Source organism: Aplidium turbinatum, chromosome 15 (genome assembly GCF_918807975.1).
Source record: "Aplidium turbinatum chromosome 15, kaAplTurb1.1, whole genome shotgun sequence".
NCBI classification, from domain to species: domain Eukaryota; kingdom Metazoa; phylum Chordata; class Ascidiacea; order Aplousobranchia; family Polyclinidae; genus Aplidium; species Aplidium turbinatum.
This window is the reverse complement of record NC_137486.1, coordinates 15,372,573-15,393,327: the sequence shown is the minus strand read 5'-3', so window position 1 is coordinate 15,393,327 and position 20,755 is coordinate 15,372,573. Positions and strand designations below refer to the sequence as shown.

Sequence of the window (20,755 nt, the reverse complement as noted above, 5' to 3'; positions counted from 1 at the left end):
ACTTCTTCGGCGAATATCTCTGTGTGATGAAGTTAATCTGCCAGGCTTTAGACAATCTCCAGGGCGAGTCCAAGGCGTATTACGGAGTCTTGCTTTCAACCATTACAATTTGCGCGAAGAAGTTGACCGAGACCAGTGATCTTATGACTTAGGCCTACGAGGAGTTGAGAGTAAAAGTCCTTGAAGGGGTAAAGAAACGATTCAACAAGTGCTTTAGCGACATGAAATGCGTTAGGGCATCATGACATCATCCCTCCTTCAGGACGTCGTGGCTACAATTTCTGCACTACGTTTCCACGGATGATGCTGACGCCGTGCGAGAAAAAGTCAAGACAGATGTAATTCGACTGTTGCGGGAGACATCAAGCCTGGTTGATACCGAGAAGAGTGACACCCCAGTCACGACTCCGAGAATGAATTTTTTGGTGTGTTGGCATCCCGTGAAACGTCGGTGCAGAAGGAAACAGCAATTGTGGACGCCTTTTTTTCGGTCAGGAGCAAGTCCTTGAGCTTTTCGAATATCGAGTTAAAACATCTGTTCATTAAATACAACACCCCCATTCCTTCCAGTGCTGCAGTGGAGAGACTTTTCTCTGTTGGAAAAGATGTGCTAAAACCAAAGCGGGCAGGACTTAGTGACTCATTTTGAAATGCTCGTGTTTTTGAAAGATGCGTAACAATAAATTTCCTTAGAATGTGTTTTCTATAACGACGTTAAAATGACAGTGGAAACGAGTGATAACATTCGTTTTCAAGGTCATTTTTGAAGAGTGTTTCCTAGTGTCATTTTAGACAAAAGTAGCGGAAGAAGTAGCGGTAGCGCGCGCTACTTTGGTCCGAGTAGCGGTAGCGGGTAGCGCGCTACTTTTGTAAATTGGTAGCGGGTAGCGGTAGCGCGCGCTATTTTGGTCCAAGTAGCGGTAGCGGGTAGCGCGCTACTTTAAAAGTAGCGGGTGCCCACCTCTGAAAGCAGCAAGGTGGGCTTGACAAGAGAGGACGCGTTAGACAGATTGATGTGGAGGCAGGGTGTGAAGGCGATTGCGGCACTTGGAGGTGAATCCGGCCACCCTCAGTAATGGGAACATCACCGGATTAAAACTGGACTACAAGTAAAACTTGTAGAACGCGTATTTGAACTGCGAGAGAAGCTTTTAGTTTTCCTGCAAGCGCAAAATGCTGACTTGGTTTCACTAGTAGCCGATGAAATTTGTCTTGGGAAACTTCCATACCTGGCAGGCATTTTTAACCTTCTAAACCAATTGAACTTGTCACTTTTCAGGGAAGAAATGCAAACATTTTATTTACTCAAAACAAAATAACAGCATTTGTAAAGAAACCCAACATATGGAAAACAAGGGTAAATGATAATAATGTTGTGGATATGTTTCCTGTTCTGTGTGACTACATTACCAACAAACCCTTAATTAATACAGACTTGATTTTCTCTGACGTTACACAACATTTGGAATTGCTTTCTGCACATTTCAAGAAGTAGGCCTAGCCTACTTTTTAAAAGAGACATATGAGAATCTTGACTGAATTTTCAACCTTTTTGTTGTTATAAAGACTGATCTGTCAGGACGGGAAGAAGAATTAGCCGAATTATCATCTGATCGAACTTTAATGCATAGTTTCAATCAAACAGGTGTTGCATCTTTCTGCTTGAGTGTTGTGGAGGAATATACCCATTGCTATCGCAAAAGGCAACTCAAATTTTATTGCCTTTTTCCACGACCTACATGTGTGAGACAGCATTTTCATCTCTTACTAACATGAAGACGAAATACAGGTCCAGACTTTCCGTGGACCCTGACTTACGAGTTTGCCTTTCACAAATAACTCCGAGAAATGATGAACTATGCAATAAGAAGCAATCACATCCGTCCCATTGATATCAGTCTTTTAAATAAACAAAATTCGGTTTTATTCATTTTTACCTTTGTATTGGGGGTCCGCGAATAAACAGATTCACAAATAGTGGTCCGTGGCTCAAAAAAGTTTGGGAAACCCTGACCTAGTAAATGGAATAATTCTTCGGCAACAACACTTCAACAATCGGAAAACTTCACTCTGCCAATCTCAGTAGCCTACGGTAACCGGCCCTGCGTCAATAGCCTCTACAAGTGGGCTATGCGAAAATACCAGTAATAACCAATCAAAGCTTTGTCAGTCTGAGGATAAAGATGGTTAGCGTGGGTAAAGAAGGCAGCAGTGGCCGAGTGGTTAGCGCGTTGGGCTCGCAGTCGTGAGCCTGCATGTTCGACTCCAGCCACACGGACTTGCTGTTGTTTCTCTGGGCAAGAAACTTTACGATAATTGCCTCTACCCAGTGATCGATTTCGAGTATAACTTTTCGATATAAATAAAACAACTAAACATTCACCATTCATTTTAGCAAATATGGTAAACACCTTTAACATTTTGTAGAAAAAGTAGTTATTATGCCAGCAATGCTGTGGCGAATCAACAACAAAAAAATTGAGGAAGGTCCAGTAATCGTATCAACAAAGCAAAATTTATGAAATTGTAGCGATCCAAATGGACAATGCAAAAGCCCAAACAAAAGACACGCCGAGTGGTTAGCGCGTTTGGCTCGCAGTCTAGAGCCTGCATGTTCGACTCCAGCCACCCGCACTTGCTGTTGTTTCTCTGGGCAAGAAACTTAACGATAATTGCCTCTACCTAGTGATCGATTTCGAGTAATGGGTAGTACCAAATTTAAGTCATAAGTAAAGTAGACAACCGGAAACAGACATTGCCGTCGGCTGCAGCGTGGGTCAGGTGTATGTCGGAAGGCGTACACCGATGCATAGCGCTCAAGTCCGCTTTCCCGCAATGCAGGATAAAGATAAACAAACAAACAAACAAACAAACCCATAACACTTAAAAGTTGGTTTGGTTGCTATGAAAATTAAAAGGATTAATTATTAAACACTGTTTTGTGGATGCGTATTTTAGATCTTTTGGTTGTGCCACCTTTTTGTTTTGTTAGTACCGAATTGGTGTGTTTACTTTGTCCCTTATCTGCACGTTTGCGCTAACAGAGAAAAAAAAAGATAAATTGCTTTTACTCTATTTTAATATTCTCATTTGTGTTACATTTTGACAAAAAAAGTCAAATTGAATTGAAATGAACTCAAATTAATTTTGTTTTCCCATTTAATCTCCAACAAACTTTCAAACACCAATTGGAATTATGATACAACATTTCAGAGATGTCGGACTTTACTATATTTTAGCCAATAGATTTTGTTATTTAAATATCCAAATGCGGTCAAATTCAATAATAGACTTACATTGAGAAACTCGCAGCATCTTGTGCTTTGTGGAGAAAATTTTGTTGAAACAATCTATTGCAATTAAAATCAACAACAATCATTTTTAATAGTTTTTAGGAAGACATAAAAGTCAGACCCGGTTGTTAAAAGAGCTCAAATCCAAATTCGCTGAAATCAAACCTGCAGGATTTGAATCCAAGTCTGCCACATTCAGAAAAAAATAAAAGAATTGAATCGATGTGACTGTAGTTGCAAGTTCGTAAAATTTCGGTTGGGTTCACCGAAAAGTATTTGAAAAAAATTGCTAAATTATTCATCCGCACCTGTTTGAACCAGAATGTATAGAGTTTTATATCCAACTTAATCATACTTCGAAAATAAGAATTTTGAAAAATTTTGACGCTTTTAATAGAATCTGTTTACAGTTGAGATGACTAGTTATTTAGTGGAATAGTCAGGTTTGTGAATAGTTTACCAAATAGTTCTCAATTGTACTCATTTTAGCGATTAGCGAAACAGTATTCAGTTTTTGGAGTTAACTTTCGCGGTTTTACATAGTTTGATTTGGTGCCTGCCTGCTGTAAATCGAGATTCTTAAAACATATTCAAAATGACCGAGCGGGAAGATCAAGTTTATGAAGCTAAGTTGGCAGAACAAGCCGAACGATATGACGGTATGTGTTGCATTTTAAACATGTGTGAATTAGGGATTAATGCCTTTTCTTCCATACCCTCCATGGTGTTTCATTTCGCTGAGGCTCTTTCAACACCTTGTGTTGTAGCAAGCGTATTATGTATATTTAGGCCTGTGGGAATGAAATGGTTTCAGGAAAATCTCATTCCGAAACAAAAACTATAGCCTATTTATCGTACCAGATGGAAAATTCTGTAGGGCATAACGGGGTAATTCCGGACAAAATTTCCGTTTTCGGATTACCATTGCTCACGTGTTGCTTTTAAATCGACCCCAATGCAAATTTAAGACATTTACGCATATGTTAATAGTATGCTACAGTAATTTTCTAAAATTATTTTAAGATGGCCACAAGATGAGGCCTACTTTTCCAGTGCCTAACTGTCCAGAATTACCCTGTCTGTGGGGTAATTCCGGACATGCACACTTTTAATGCAAAAAACGGAATTTCCTCGTAGCCCTACCGTTACAGGTAATTCCGGACAGCACAGCAACTTTATTTTTTCAGTATTTTACCACATTTGGCGCTCGAAAGCTAAATTATATGTAGGCTATATAAAAAAGGAACATTTTGCTCACTCAGAAAAAGATTGTGTTTGAATGTTTTTTTATCCTCGGACTGAGGAAGTCACTTTATGAACGCATTAATGTATTTTGTTTGCGTTGTGTTGTTTACTTACTTTGTTATTTTGTATTTACGTGTGCATTTATTCTTTATACTTCTGTTTTGAAATAAAATAAACTGATAATACGATTAGAACAGGAATTATCCCAGGCTGTCCGGAATTACCCCATTATACCCTAGCCAAATAGGGAAAATAGAAATGTTTATGGTTACAAAATATAATAGCCACAATCTCTGTGAAGAAGGGGCGTTCTTTCCGGCCATCAGTCATCAGTGCAAGGCTGAATACTCACTAGTACAGCGAGCAGTTGCGATTCGCTAACCATAACGGTGTAGCACGTGTCTATCGCTATCAATTCTTGCTACAAATTGGCTGCTGAGAAACTTAGCCACAATCTCTCTTGAGTCTATGATCCCATAGTCACTTGAACAGAGAGCTTGTTTTTTTTATTGTGGTGGCTCTTCAACACAAAGTAAGGCAAAAGGCAGTATTTGACCGCCTCCGGTCTTTTAATCTGAAACACTATTTGACCGGTCATGGCGTCACTATATAGGCACCTTTTTCTCTTTCAAAGCAAAAGACAAGAATGGAAGAAAAAAGTGAATATACCGGTATAAGTTCTAAATTCAATAGCTTTATTCAACTGAATCAGTAGCGCGTACGATGTTTCTCAGACTGGTATCCCAAAGGGTATGAGTTCGATACGGATGCAATCTAATTCGTACCGTCAGTTCGTACGTACCCTGATAAGATCAAGAGAAAAAAATTGAAAAGAGCCGAAGTCGCTGATTGCAGTTTTCGCAAACATTTTGAAATTTTCTGCAAACAAACAAAAACTCATAGGATCATTACCAGAAATTTTAAAATTTTTGCGGAAAAACGAAAACTGCAATCAACGACTTCGGCTTTGTTCTATTTTTTTTCTCTTGATCTTTTTAGTTTGTTTGTTTGCGGAAACATTCTAACCCTAACCCTTTTAAAATGTTTGCGGAAAATCCGATCAACCCTAATCCTTTTAAAATGTTTGCGGAAACTGCAATCAGCGACTTCTGCAAACTCTTTGGAGCATTACCGAAAATTTTAAAATGTCTGCGGAAAATCAGAAACTGCAATCAGCGATGTTCTATTTTTTTCTTTCAATCGTTTCAGTTTGTTTGCGGATTCCGATACCCTAATCCTTTTAAAATGTTTTCCGAAACTGCGATCAGCGACTTCGGCTTTTTTAATTTTTTCTCTCGATCTTTTCAAGGTACGAACTGACGGTACGAATTGTTCATGGTACGAATTAGGTTGCACCCGTTCGATACTACCCAGAAGCATTTTTTTTCAAACTAAATTGCCTGCTAAAAAATACTACCGTACCTAAAAGTAAACTTGATATTGATCAAAACCATTTTTTTTAAAAGAAGTATTGTATATAACTTTTTACAGCCACCAAACTAACTTGTTCAGAGCAAAAATGTAATGCGTGGTTCGGCAAACACGGTCACATCCTTTTATGACGAACAAAAATTACCCAGAGAAATTCTAAAATTCCAGCAAATTATTGAAAAGACATAAAAGCTCATATTTGAAAAGACATAAAAAATTGGGTTGTAGGCTACTGAAATTAAAAATTGACCAAAAAAATACAGCAGCCTAACGATTAAGTAACTTTGGCTCAAAATTTAGTTAAAAAAAGAACACTTCCGGGCTGGGTTTTTTTTTCGGTCATTTATCGGTCATTGACCAATTTTTTAGCAAAATGTCCGAAAAAAAGATAGTCAATTCGGTCAAAATGTCCGAAAAAATATATAGTCAAATGACTATATATGACCAAAAATGACCGAAATAAATAAAAAATGACCGAATTTTTTCAAGTCATTTCGAACAAATGACCGAAAAGTCTCAGCGAAAAAATAAACCCAGCTTCCGGGTAGTATCGAACTCATTCCCTCTGGAACACCAGCCTGAGAAATATCGTACGCGCCACTGATCCAGTTGAATAAAATTGTCAAATTTAGAACTTATATAGGCACTTTTTTCTTTTCTCGTCTTTTGCTTTGACTAAGAAAAAGAAAAAAGTGCCTATATAGTGACATCATGACCGGTGAAATAGTGTTTCAGATTAAAAGACCGGAGGCGGTCAAACAGCCACTGCCACAAAATAAAGCTGGGTTTATACTGTACTGTACCTCTAAAGTCTAAATAACCATTGTTGCTTTTTTTTGGACATTGTCAGTGTTGCCAGTTGTAATCGAATCAGTTTTTCAGATAACAGTTTGAATTGTTCCAACAACCCTTTAAAATGGAGTACCTCTAGGCAATTATATACTTCTCAAATCTTGGAAACAAAATTAGCCCAGTTTAATGGACAAAACTCGTAGATCTGACAAACCTTAATAATTATCAGGCTTTGTTGGCATTTTACCGGTAGGCAAACATTTTCAAAAGTTGTCGGACCTTAATCTCAGAAGTCCTCCAGTTTCTGAGAACTGTACTTTATTTATTGTCCAAAAGAAATTGATTCTTTTTGCACATAAAGTTTTTTGCAGTTGCTCCAAAATGCATGCTATTCAAAACAATCTTTTTCATTTGTGCCTTTTTCTAAAACTTGGGAATATGCTATTTTGCAATCACACAGTACACACACATTTTCTTCATGTACACAAAGTGAAGCCGTCAGTGGGATTGCACGTGAGGTTGTACACATACGCAACAAGAGTGTCGCAGCTACTTCCTATTTTATTAAAATATATTATATATAGTATTTCACTATTCTGTTCTGTGTTTTTGCTGTACATTACTGGTGTAAACATACAAAACTTTTGAGAACAAAACTTTTGCAGAGATGGTTGAGGCAATGAGGAAAGTTGCTGAACTTGGAGTGGAGCTCACGGTAGAAGAGAGAAATTTGCTCTCTGTGGCATACAAGAATGTGATTGGTGCACGACGAGCTTCATGGAGAATTATTAGCAGTATTGAACAAAAGGAAGAATCAAAAGGTGGTGCCACAGCTTTGACTCAAGAATATCGCAAGAAAGTAAGACTAATCATTTGCTTAGGTCCATCTATTTTCATTTAGTGTTATATCTTATTTTATTTATTATATTTTATTTATCCGGCTTAGTGGTTAGTGCGCTCGCCTCTGAAGCGGTAGGCAAGGGTTCGATACCTTGTCGGGTAGGGTGGTCCAAAAAAAACTTTTTTTGTAAATGTTAATGTCTCACCCTAAAATATTGTTACCATTGATGAGAAAATGATATATGTGAATTTTCATAAAGATTGGTTGATATTTAGGGGTTGCTACCGGGGTTCAAAGTTTTGTCGTTTGCCCCCATTTTAACGTTTTAAGAGGATGTGATACAGATATGATATGATACGGTACAGTAAAAAATATGGTACAGTGCCATGGCATATTGCAAGAAAAATACAGTTTAATAATTACTCTATATAGTCTGTTTATAAACTCATGTACGTCTGTATTGCGAATTATACTAACTGGTCTACATATATATACAAAATGTGCGACTTTGTATACTTGTGTTTAAAGTTCAGAGACTAAATTTGACAATCAATAACAGCTTTAGAAGACAGTAAATAAACTACATGTACAAATGTACATGATGTAAACTAATATACATAGTACATACATAGTTATTACCCTCTAAACCAGGGGTTCTCAACCGTGGCCTTCGGCCCCCCAAGGGGACCACAGAGCGTTCTCAGGGGAGCCACGATAAAAAGCTTCATTAATAAATTATAACATGTATTGATGAATTATAACAGAATTGTGACACAAAAAACACTCATGTAGGTGTTAGTATCGTAAAGCTAGCTAAAAGCATGTTTTTTCATCATATGTTCTATCTCACTGCATGTTGCATCATCTTTTGTGATTGTAACGTAACAATTAAGGATACGCTTGATTTACTAGCGTAGTCTATTACGAAAAAGAAAGCATTAAATCATTTAATCATTCGTTAACTGTTTTTATTGATTTCGTTTCATTGTTCTTTAAACAAATACATTTTTATTTTGCTCAAGGGGGCCATGGTCTTTTAGAGCCACAGTCTGGGGGGCCATGACTCAGAAAAGGTTGAGAACCACTGTCTAAACCCTTGACAGCCTGTTTCACCCTAAAAGGGTAATCATCAGAAAGTCCTCCTTTTAGGTTAAAACAGGCTGTCAAGGGTTTAGAGCAGTGGTTCCCAACCTTTTTGACCTTGCGGCACCCTATCGAAGAGATAAATAGTTTGCGGCATCCTGGCAAAACTGGGTCAATTTTATGAGATTTCTGTATTTCAAGTAACTGTATGAAATAGCACAGAATGAGTTGTACAGTATAGCGCGCATAAATAAATGTATTTATTCAAAATTTAGTGTGAAATTTGGGCTTGACTTCTTGCACAAGTCCCTTAATATCTCGAGGCACATTCGACAAAGCCACCCACATTTCTTCCTCGACTATAAGCAGTCGTTCTCGTTTTTTTAGTTTTAATGTTCGTTTGTACGGAAAATCCACTAAATTGGAGACCCAATTGTAATCGCAAAGCAATTCACAAAATATATTCATATAAGTATAAAGCAGTGCTCCGCAACCGGTGTGCCGCGGGATAACTATCATCAGAACATACTTTTTAAAAAAGAGTTTTTATGTTTTAAAAATTCTCGCTTTACCACTGCAAGACAACTCAAACTCTAGCTAGACTTCCCACAGTGCATTTATGATTTTTTTGCCTCACATTGAAGTTTTCGCAATGGGAAGGCTGCCCTAGTTTTAAAAAAGGCTGGTTAACGTGGTAGTGCGTTTTTAGAAGTCAGGCTAGGTCATTTTGAATTGTCAGTTAGCAGTGTTTAATGAAAAATTTTGTAATATTGAAAGCACAGCTATTAAGTTTAGTAGCCAACGTTTTGTCAATGGCGAGTCCATAACAAACGAGTAGCCTAATTATTTTGCAAAGAACTTCCAGCCAGGAACGAACGACTGGCCAGGAAATTTTTAGAGTGACCAACGAGTTTTTCATAACCCATGGTATCCATTGGAATAACTGCATCAACGTTTGCACAGATGGTGCTTCAGCAATGGTGGGCGAAGGAAGAAGTTTAGCTGCATGGGTAAAACGTCAAAATCCAGCCATTCAACTTATGTATTGCTGCTTACACAGGGAAGCCTTGATGATCAAACATTTTACAAGGGAGCTGACAGAAACAATGAATGACTGTATCCAAATTGTTAACTTTATTAAAGCAAGAAACAAGCGCAAATATCTCATTAAAAAGATGATAGTTATTTTTTACATTTTGAAAATGTGTCGGCCGAATTGTGCCGCAAAATTTTAAAGAGTTTTTAAGTGTGCCGTGAGTAAATAAAGGTTGCGGAGCACTGGTATAAAGAATAAATCAATTATAACTTAGCCTTTTCTCGATTAGCTATGTAGGCTATCGTGTTTGTATGCGCAGGTATGGTATCCCCCATGCAAAAGTTTCTATTTTATAGTGGTTCGCAAACAATCGTGCAATTTTATAATCGTGCTGGGTCACACAATCCGATAATCCATCACTGCAATTTGACTTTGTGCGCCGTGAAACGCAAAATAAAATCATGAAACCTGGCAATAATGATGCGTTTCAAACGTTTTTATGGAAAAAACAGCAACGATTCAAAATCTCTTTCACGCTGTTATTCCTTGGCGAGAAAACAAAGGCTTATTGTGGATTAGAGTTAAAATAAATAAATAAATTCCACACTTAACGGGTTAAAGTTAAAATATCTCGCGGCACCCTTGAGCATTGCAATTGGCACCCCGGTTGGGACATTGCCGAGCGTGGAGTGGCGTTGATCACGGAATACAACACATTACACACATGTGACGAAGAACAAAAACAGTATCTTTTGCGTGTCGTCGCCGATCACCGTCAGCGATATCCAGACTGCAGTAGAAAGACCCTCGCGCAATAATTCCTGTATGTAGTTTATTTGTTGTATTCTAAAGCTGTTAATGAATGTCCAATTTAGTCTCTGAATTTTAAACACAAGTATACAAAGTCGCAGCGGTGACGCGCTCGCTTTCCAATTATGCAATCCTGGTTTGACTCCCGGCTTATACTGGTTGTTGACAAACACCGCCCACGCCCACCTCTACCCAGGGTATAATATATTGGGTGGGCGTAGTTGCTGAAGTAAAGGCGGCCGAGAGAAAGGAACTGGCCACCCTACTCTCGTTAGTGCCGAAGGCTTAGTATAATGAGAACCTCATCCCTCGATGCTTGTATTCAAGTATGGGACTCACCTTTACCTTATACAAAGTCGCACATTTCGTACATGTACACCAGTTAGTATAATTCGTAATACAGACACATGAGTTTATAAACAGACCATAGAGTAATTATTAAACTGTATTTTTATTGCAATATACAATGGCACTGTACCGTATTTTTTACTGTACCGTATCATATCATATCCTCTCGAAACGTTAAAATGGGGGCAAACGACAAAACTTTGAACCCCGGTAGCAACCCCTAAATATCAACCAATCTTTATGAAAACTCACATATATCATTTTCTCATCAATGGTAACAATATTTTAGGGTGAGACATTAACATTTACAAAAAAAGTTTTTTTTGGACCACCCTATTGTCGGGTCATACCAAAGACTTTTTAAAAATGGTACTGAATCTAATTTCTGCTTGGCACTGAGCAATGGAGTGGATTCGGGTAATAATGTACTCAGTTGCGCCTCTATACGGCTGCATTGACACTGTCTGCTTTGTAAAGCGCTGTGGAGCAACGCATTCTGCGATGGATACAGCGCTATATAAAAACTAACATTATTATTAACATTATTATTATTATTTAAAGTGGTGTTAAACTTTTTGTGACTATCATTTATAGCAAGGCCATGATCACATACAAAGTGAGGCATTTTTTGCAATCGTTTGTTCATAAACTCTATGTGCATAGGAAAAACATACATTTATAGTTTATGAGAGAACTAATTTTAGAATACCATAGATAGATGATAGACAACAGATTAATTGGATTAATTTGTCATTATTAACCAATTTTGATTATACAGGCCATAAATTACTCATATCCAGGGCCCGTCTCTCAAAAGTGAAGTCTTCCTCTCCACACCTCATGACTTATTGTGTTGGCAGAGTCCATGTTCACTGCCACAAGGTCATGCTTCAAGAAAATTTTGATCTATCTTGACCTGTTATGCTGCAATGTTTTCGCATTTGAATGTGTCCAAGGCATCTCAGTTTACCCAACTGGACGGCTTAACCAAGGTCTTGAGCCTGAATAAAAGAGTCTCCTGAATGTTGTCTTCATGCTTGACTAGGCAGTCCATCTTACCATCCCTCTGTCATTAACATACAAATTGGGCGCTTGATGGTGCTTGCTAATGTCACCCTTGCTTCACCAGAGCCATAGATCATGTCATTTCTCACACAGCTAGAGTACGCTTGGCCTCTGATTGCAGCAGGGTGTTGCTTGCTTGTGAGAACGCAGAGGAGTTCTCTAAACCTTTTTCATGCTGACTTACATCGCATCATAACTACAACCTCTCACCCCCTTCCGGAAGACATGTTATCACCAAGAGAGCAACGTTGCTTACTGGTCTGCCATCTGTTGGTCTTGCTGTGACCTTACACTTACAGTGTAGGGCGTAGCGGAATGGCCCGTTTCGGCTAGTCCGTTTTGGCTATTTCCCTGTTCGGGTACAGTCCGATTCGGCTAGTTCTCTATAATACGGCTACAGTTTTGAATTGTATTTTAAATTGAAATGAAATTTAGTGCAAAATGTTTGAACTATTAAATTGAAATGTTTGCTCACATAAAATCGACATGTATCCTACGTCACTGTCTGTATGCAAACTTAGAATATATTAGAATCCTCAACTATTACAAAATTCCAAATCCAACGACGCCTTCTGTTTATTTAGAGAATATTGTATTTTATTCCACAATATCGTTTCTTTTATAGTTGAAATTATCGAAGCTTTAGATGAGTGGGGTTTAGACCTATCCACTAACCAGGGGCAACAAAAATGGTTATTACAAGTGGTGTTTCAAAGAGAAAACACTTTGCGAAAGAGATTTAGATCATTTAAACGGACTTAAAGAGTGCCGAAAGCGAAAAATAGCCTATGTTGCTCTTGCCCGCAAAACAGCAGCTGATCGCATGGCTTTCTCATACTGTATGGAAATTTCAAAGTAGATGATAGAGTAACTTACGCTGCTGGAATAGTCACGTAACTATTCACTGCAATATTAAGTAAACCAGCTAAATTAAACGCGCTATTTTTAACGAGGTCTTTCTGCTGTGAGATCAATTATGATTCAACAGAACGCATTGTTTTGTTTGCGATGTGTGAGAATTAAATTGAAAACCGATAAGGTGTTTTAGAAAAGGTATAAAAGAAAAGGTGTTTAATGGTCTTGGTCGCAGATATTGCCTGCAATAGTGACGTCTCTTACCGCTATTATCACCTAGCTAACCTAACATCATTGTTTTATGCAACCGCTTAGGTTTGACATCGACTTCAACGATCATGGAATGTTACATAATAAGAACGATTATGTCCTACGCGCAAGAATAGAAAAATCAATTTCTTAAAACAGCTCTTTCTGTTTTGTCTCGTGAGCTTTGCATATAGCTCAACAAGTGCATGAAGTTTGGAATTGACAAGAAATCATTAAATTTGAAATTTAAGTTTGAATCACTGGAAATAAACGTATTCAAAACTTTTACTTTTCGACGCCGTTTCAAACTCCGTAAGCTACGTCAACAATGATTTTGCGGCAGTAAAAATGCATTAATTTTGAAAACTGCCAAGCTGGAGACAATAGCTTGTCCCGTGTATAGGTTGAACCTGTCTTTTTGAGGTGAAATTCACTTGCGAACATCTCGAGTATATACGGTATTCGATAAAAGACTGTAAAGACTTTCGATAAAAAACAGAAGAGAAAACACTTTGCCGTTGTTAACGCTTTGAAGGTAAGTAATTAGCAAAACGTGCGATACGAGGTTATAAAAACCAATAGCGGGTTTCCACTCTGCTTAAAATCATGATTTTTTGCGTTTTATTTCGATAACTTCACTGTCTTGATCGTTGTTATTCAGTCGCAGCTTGTTTTCCAACTGTTCCAATTATGAGGTAACAATATCAAAATTTTTACGACTAGGCGTACTGCATGCGTAAAACTAATGGTTTCAAGCAGCGGTTCTAATAAATTCGGTTTGCGACCTAGGTGTTAATATAAACAAGACACTAAGCTTAATCAAAGACTACTTTAATTGAGTAAAATAGCATTATGGTTAAGACATCATCACCTTTCTCGCCCCCTAAAGTTTTTTGAAAAGTCGGCGCCTATGATTGTGGAATAAATGAATAATATACAATTCAAAACTGTAGCAAAATAGGGAACTAGCCGAATCGGACTGTAGCTGAATGGGAACTAGCCGAATCGGACTGTAGCCGAATAGGGAACTAGCCGAATCGGACTGTTGCCGAATAGGGAAATAGCCGAATCGGACTAGCCGAATAGTAGCAGACCCTGGTTCAACAAGACAAACTCTCTATCGAAGCTCTATCATTTTATATGTTTCTTTGTCAGTTTATGGCATTGCTTTTTAATCATGTTCTATTTTGAGCTCACTGTTCTTCAAGTTATTTCTCAGACCGGCCAACAAACTCAATTATATACACACAAAACTACGCAACAAATTAAGTATCGAACATTTTCGACATTACGAGATGTCCTCTACAGGAATAATATACATACAACTTAACTACATCTGAATAAAATACAATGATTAACTAAATCTATAAACAGAAAAAGACTAAAACTGCACAGTACTTCTGACTAGCTCAAACTCAATGATATAGGCTCCAGAGAATCAAAGGTAACTGCATCAAAAGGTGTTAAACAGATCACATGATATGGTAGAAAGGCAAGGTGCAAAAAAACTAATTTTAAAATACCGTACAGAGAGCAAGAAAGACGAGCCGCAAGCATACAATACATTTGTCTGTTCAAAAGTGGATTGTGACGTTTTATATACAAGGCTTCCAAGATCTTAGTTTGATGCTCTGAGTATCAAACTAAGACATTAGACATTTTACACTTTTCTGGGCCTCCTAAAATATTTTGTTGTCTGTGGCATTGTGGCGCGATTCATATGTTACCAAGCCATGAAAGCCTCGTGCTTCTGGTTGCTAACCCCTGTGTTGTGTGAAAGGATATAGAATAGGTTCAGTGTAATCTCACCGGTTAAAAATTCATTGAAGTAGGCTAATGTACACATCTACTTTAGGTATTGTAAATTATATATAACGTTAATAACTGCAAGTAAACTTCAGGTTCAGTCTGATCTCACCGGTTAAAAATTGATTGAAGTAGGCTCATGTACAGATCTACTTCAGGTATCGTAAATTATATATAATGTTTATAACTGCAAGTAAACTTGTATACAATATCACAGTGAATATATGAATATACTTTTTTCTGTTTACTACAAAACTTGTTCACTGAGATGTATTGCTTTGAAACAGGTAGAAACAGAGCTAGAGAAAATTTGTACGGAGATTCTTAGTTTAATCGATGGACACCTGCTTCAGGCTAACCCACTATCAGACGAATCAAAAGTGTTTTATTACAAAATGTAAGTGATGTTGTTGCACATGATTTTATACAGTTGTTTCTTAGTGAGCACTCTATTTTTCGTCATTTATTGTTATGACATTGAACTGACCGAAACTTTTAATCCGTTCGATGCTTTTCAGGCAAGATAACAACACCATGTTTCCTACTAGGTCTGCTCTGTAGCCATGGAGCTGGTTGTTGTGGTGAAAGTTTATTGTGTAATTTTTACTTATGACATAGAAGAGTCATTCCATGTCAACTCAACAAGTTTTTGGAAAAGTGCAAGCTCGACCCTTTTAGATTTTCTTGAAATTCACACTAAAGTTTCATATTGATATATAACGAACACAAACAAAATTTCAGCTCATTATCTCAAGAAGTTTAGAAATTACAGCCCTTCTAAGTGACCAAGGTCCCTCAAAATGCTTTTGCAAGTAAATTTTCCTCCATGTTTGGGTCTTCACAACTTTTCATCTAAAGCATTTACAAATCTGAAATTTGGTATTCTGATTAAGAAGTACAGTATATAACCCTAGTTATCATATCTACCATCAAAATTGCTCATTTCAATTTAGTTTTTGAGATAGAACCTTTCAAAAATTAAAAAAATTTACATTTGAAAATTTTTTATCAATTCTTGATGTCCGCTGTCTCCCAAACCAGTAGTCAAATTATAGCATGCAACCACATTTCGACTTATAGAGCTTAGTCAAAACTGCAGCAAACTAATGTATAATTAGTAATTCAGCAGCTATAATTTAACACTTTTTTGCAGTGTCTGGGTATGATAAATTGAAACAGTTGTTACTTAAAAAATGTATGATGCAATTAAAAAATAATGACAACTAAAATAAAACGTTTTTAATCATCCCTAATTATATAGGATGCATTTCATTACTGTCACCGTACTGTTTGACTTGACAATTTAAGCAACTGAAAAGTTGTAATGCAATTTGATGATTCGCTCTGAAGCCTTTTTAAATCGAATCCAATCTATGCACTCAGTGACACGCGTAATTTAGAATATATCTTGATTACCATCACTGCATAATCTTGTAGCAATTTGTAAAAGTATCTGTATGATAGTCTTGAAAGGTGGTACTGGTATCGATATATCCTACAAATTCTGTTGCATCATAATTTTGTGCTGTTATAGGAAAGGAGATTATCATAGATATCAAGCTGAGTTTGCCACCGGTACAGGTCGAAAAGACGCTGCGGAATTCAGCCTTGTTGCTTACAAAACAGCCAATGATATTGCTACTAAGTACCTTGCAACCACACATCCTATTCGATTAGGTGAGGCTTATAACTTTATAGCAATGTGTGGTAGATCGAAATGGCACGTTTCGGAGAATCCGATTCTGAGACATCCTTTTTCGGAGAAAACCGGTTCGGTGATTTCTTAAAACTGCAGCGACGACTTCTGTTTATTTAGAAAATTTGTAGGAATCTTAGTAAAAAAGTAAGGTTATTGTTTCTGTGGGTTAGATGCAAATTCCCTCATATCTTGTCCTTGTGGGTACTACAGGCTATAGTGATGTCTAGCAACAATTATTTTATAGTTTAGCAATTACCTAACCTGTAATCGATGATGTCACAGTGGTGGATCATGCTAGTAACGTTGAGGCCGAGGGGTCCGATTTCAGACATTTGACAAAGAAAAGTAGTTGTAATTTGCTATGATTAACATTTATAATAAGCCAATTCCTTTGATCAAGCAGATGCAGCTGTGAGATTTTAGAAATCTCCAAAAAAGGCTTTTTTCGAATCGGTTTCCCCGACTAGTAGCCGACCGTGTGTAGATAAAGAAGGGGAGCAAGTCTTTTAGGCGCAGATAGTTAGGCGCCAGTCAAATAGGCGCGCACACTGTGGCGTCAGGATATTTTGGTGCGGAGCACTGCGGCGCCCGTTCATTTAGGTGCTATTCCTAGTAAAGTCTGTAGATTTTATCAGCTTGGCAGGTAGGGCAATGCTTCTCACACTAAATGTTATATTGAACAGAAAAAATATGTTGTTTTGTTAATGCGTGTGCCATGGCCACCTGGAGATGCGGCCTGATTTGTCACATTTTGCAGGTTTTGATTACAGCTATTGCTAGTGCTTGACTGACATTTTTTGAGATGTTTTTACTTTTTGCGGTTTCCTAATGACATAAAACTTTTTTGTTGCCTCGGGGAAGCAATAGAAAATGAGAAAAAGTAAGTTGAAAAATGCAAAATCAGACTGTTATTGAAAATTAACAGTCTGACTAAAATCTTCGAAATCAAATTTTCTTTGTTTTTCAACATGTGAGAATGTTAAAACCTATTGTGTCATCTGGGGAAAAGAATAAAGAAAGCGTAAAAATCTAATTTTTAGAAAAATTTATTTGAACGTTCGCCCAAAGTTAGAAAAACCTGGAAATTTCTGCAAAATGTGACAAATCAGGCCGTATCTTTAGGTTTGCAACAAATAAACTTAACAACTTAACAGCAACTTAACAACAAATAAATGCGTGTGCATTTATTTGTTGTTAGTCATGGCTTCAGTAAGTGAAGCTGCTTTATCCGGCAATGCTTTTCACACAAAATGTTGTAGCCTATTGAAAAGAAAAATATGTCATGGCTTCCATGAGTGAAGCTGCTTAAACCAGCAATGCTTTTCACACAAAATGTTGTATTGAAAAGAAAAATATGTCATGGCTTCCGTGAGTGAAGCTGCTTAAATCAGCAATGCTTTTCACACAAAATGTTATATTGAACAGAAAAATATGTTGTTTTTTTAATGGGCGTGTTCGGCATTTATTTGTTGTTAGTCCAGGTTTGCGTCAGCAAAAGCTTTTTCAATATATTATTCATATTTCTGAACATGACTGAGTTCACTTGTAGTTAGTCAATTAATAACTACACTAAACATCAGTAAAAAATATACTGTAGCTTATATCATATTCAAGCGGGTGGTAGGCTTGAGTGAACAATAATTTAGTTTTCCGTCAAAACCCCGACTAGGTTTTGTCAAAGCTGAGCAGATACAATCTGCAGACTTTACTAGGAATAACACCTAAATGAACGGGCGCCACAGTGCTCCGCACCTAAATATCCTGACGCCACAGTGTGCGCGCCTATTAGACCGGCGCCTAATTGTCTGCGCCTAAAAGACGTGGACCCTAAAGAAGCAATTGCTTTTTATGTGAATCTTGGATGCAGCTTTTTTAGTGTTAATGTAATATTATTATTTATATATAATAATTTATTATATGTTTCATGGTAAGTTGTGCAATATTTGCCCCTATATAAAGTGAGTATTTTTAGAATAATCAAAAGTGATCGTAAACAGGGCCGTTGTTGGTTTGTGGGTCTGAGTAGTAATCAATGGTTGCTGGTCGGGGGACAATTTTTGCTACTACCCACCAAGTCCTTCCTTCAGTTGCTATTGATAAGCCGTAACGTTGGAAACCACAACGAACTCGCTATTTTAAAACTCATCAAAGGCTGTAATTTTTTTGCTTAAAAGTTTGGATGCTTGTTAAGATTAATTTCTAGCTTTTAGAAAAATCTGAAAGTAGTTTGCTTTAACAAGTAGGTTTTCTCAGGGCCCACTAAAAATTAATGTAAGGCCCAAAGTTTGGCTAGTGGCTACAGCCTACACGTTCATCGGTTGATACTTCCCAGACAGCAAAATCCGTTATTTTTGCATTGATTCAACGTCTGCAGATATTAAATCAATGTAAAAATGACGGATTTTGTTGTCCGGGTTGGTTCGGTTTTCACAAAAAGCTTCACTATGCGTGATTTGTGTTTTAAACGTACTTCCTAGTGATATTGGTAAAAAAACGTTTCAAAGCAAAAGGGAGAGAGAAACATGTGATGTTTTGTTTTCAGGTCTGGCCTTGAATTTCTCTGTGTTCTATTACGAAATATTGAACTCTCCTGATCGCGCTTGTAATCTTGCGAAAAAAGCTTTCGATGAAGCGATCGCGGAGCTTGACACCTTATCCGAAGAATCATATAAAGACTCCACTTTGATCATGCAGCTTTTAAGAGACAACCTGACATTGTGGACATCCGATATGCAAGGCGACGAACAAGGTAAACTCATTTTTGTCGAGCAGATGATTCAAAATGGTCATTAATATATGGTGTTACAACTTATTATTATTTTTATTTGCGTCAGACAAAGCTGTCTATATCCAAAGCAACGAAATAATACACAAATTATTTGCACAAAGCACAAAGGTCACAGAGAGCCACTTTGGATGTCGTCAGTTTAAAGCTCACTAAATAGGCTATCTACTGTTACAAATTTACTTACAATGAGCGTTGGAAGAATTGAAAGTATTCAGAACGATAAAAATTGTTTTATTGATTGTCTATCTCTAACTTTCAGAAACCCAAGACGCTCAGTTGCAAGATGTTGACGATGCTGCCGATCCGGCCACTTAACGCTATCACTCGACTGCAGTTGACGAGTCGGATTGTTTACTCCCAAAGACAGTTATTTGACATAAAACACAAAAACAACCAGTGTACTGAAAAGTGCTATGTTTGTACTATAAAGTATACAACTGTCGCTCTCATTTCAATGAAGCTTAACATGCTGAAACTATAAGTTGTTAGCGTTTTCAATTCGAACTTATTAAACTTTGTAGTGTTTCTTGCAATTGATGTCTAAAACCTGTGGTTTGCTGAAAATTCCATATTTTTATATTTTGTTGCGCAGAATATAAAGTATAGAGCTCTTTTTTTGTGTCATTTGCTTTGTATCCCTGTTAATTGAACATTAGAGATTAATCAGTTAGAGTAACCGATTCACATTTCACAAGTTGATTATGTGTAAACCTTTTAGTAGAGAATACGATGGAAGAAGTCTGGTGTTGATGTTGGAACGTTAAATTTTTTGTTATTACCATGGTCGAACTACAGAACTGAAATTAGGCTACGTATGTTTACACCCTAAGTATTTGCAAGTGGTTGTGGACGTTCAAGCTCGAATGCTAATGTAGTTGTTTACCATTAAAGCTTTGGCGTTTTGATGTATAGTGTGGGGGTAAATTTTCACTTGCTTGAGTGGACCAGAGAAGAAAGATGCTGCCTGTGCGTGTAGGAAGAAGATTGGAAGAATTAAAAGAACTTGCCTGTTTTTCGAGAAATAAAATTTAGAAGAGTGAATCGTGAGCACCCTTGATATTGGGTGTAGATTGCTACCTGCACATGTGTTGTTCTGGTGTCCGACGTTTTCTTCGTAAACAGTTCTTCGTAAAGCAATTCTTCGTAAGCAATTTTTCGTAAAACAATTCTTCGTAAAGTTAATTCTTTGTAAAACAATTCTTCCCAAAGCATTTATTCGTGCATGCAATGGAGATTTGGTGTATACGAAGAAATGCTTTACGAAAAATTCTTTTACGGATTTCATTTCACCAACAACTGTTTACGAACAATTGTTTTACGAAGAATTGCTTACGAAGAATTGCTTTACGAAGAATTGTTTACGAAGAATTCGCCTATAACCGTTGTTCTTTCACTTTTCCTTTGGAAATCCATA

General features: G+C 37.2%; 1 protein-coding gene across 1 annotated transcript; it reads left to right on the top strand.

The window, feature by feature from the left end:
• The first annotated feature begins 3,765 nt into the window (after positions 1–3,765).
• On the top strand, positions 3,766–20,246 carry LOC145784383 (14-3-3 protein epsilon-like). The gene is made up of 6 exons (XM_082596192.1): positions 3,766–3,952; positions 7,427–7,620; positions 15,142–15,251; positions 16,389–16,531; positions 19,096–19,302; positions 19,601–20,246. The coding sequence occupies exons 1-6, from the start codon at positions 3,889–3,891 to the stop codon at positions 19,654–19,656; spliced, it is 774 nt and encodes a 257-aa protein (XP_082452318.1). The 5' UTR covers positions 3,766–3,888; the 3' UTR covers positions 19,657–20,246.
• Positions 20,247–20,755: the final 509 nt, after the last annotated feature.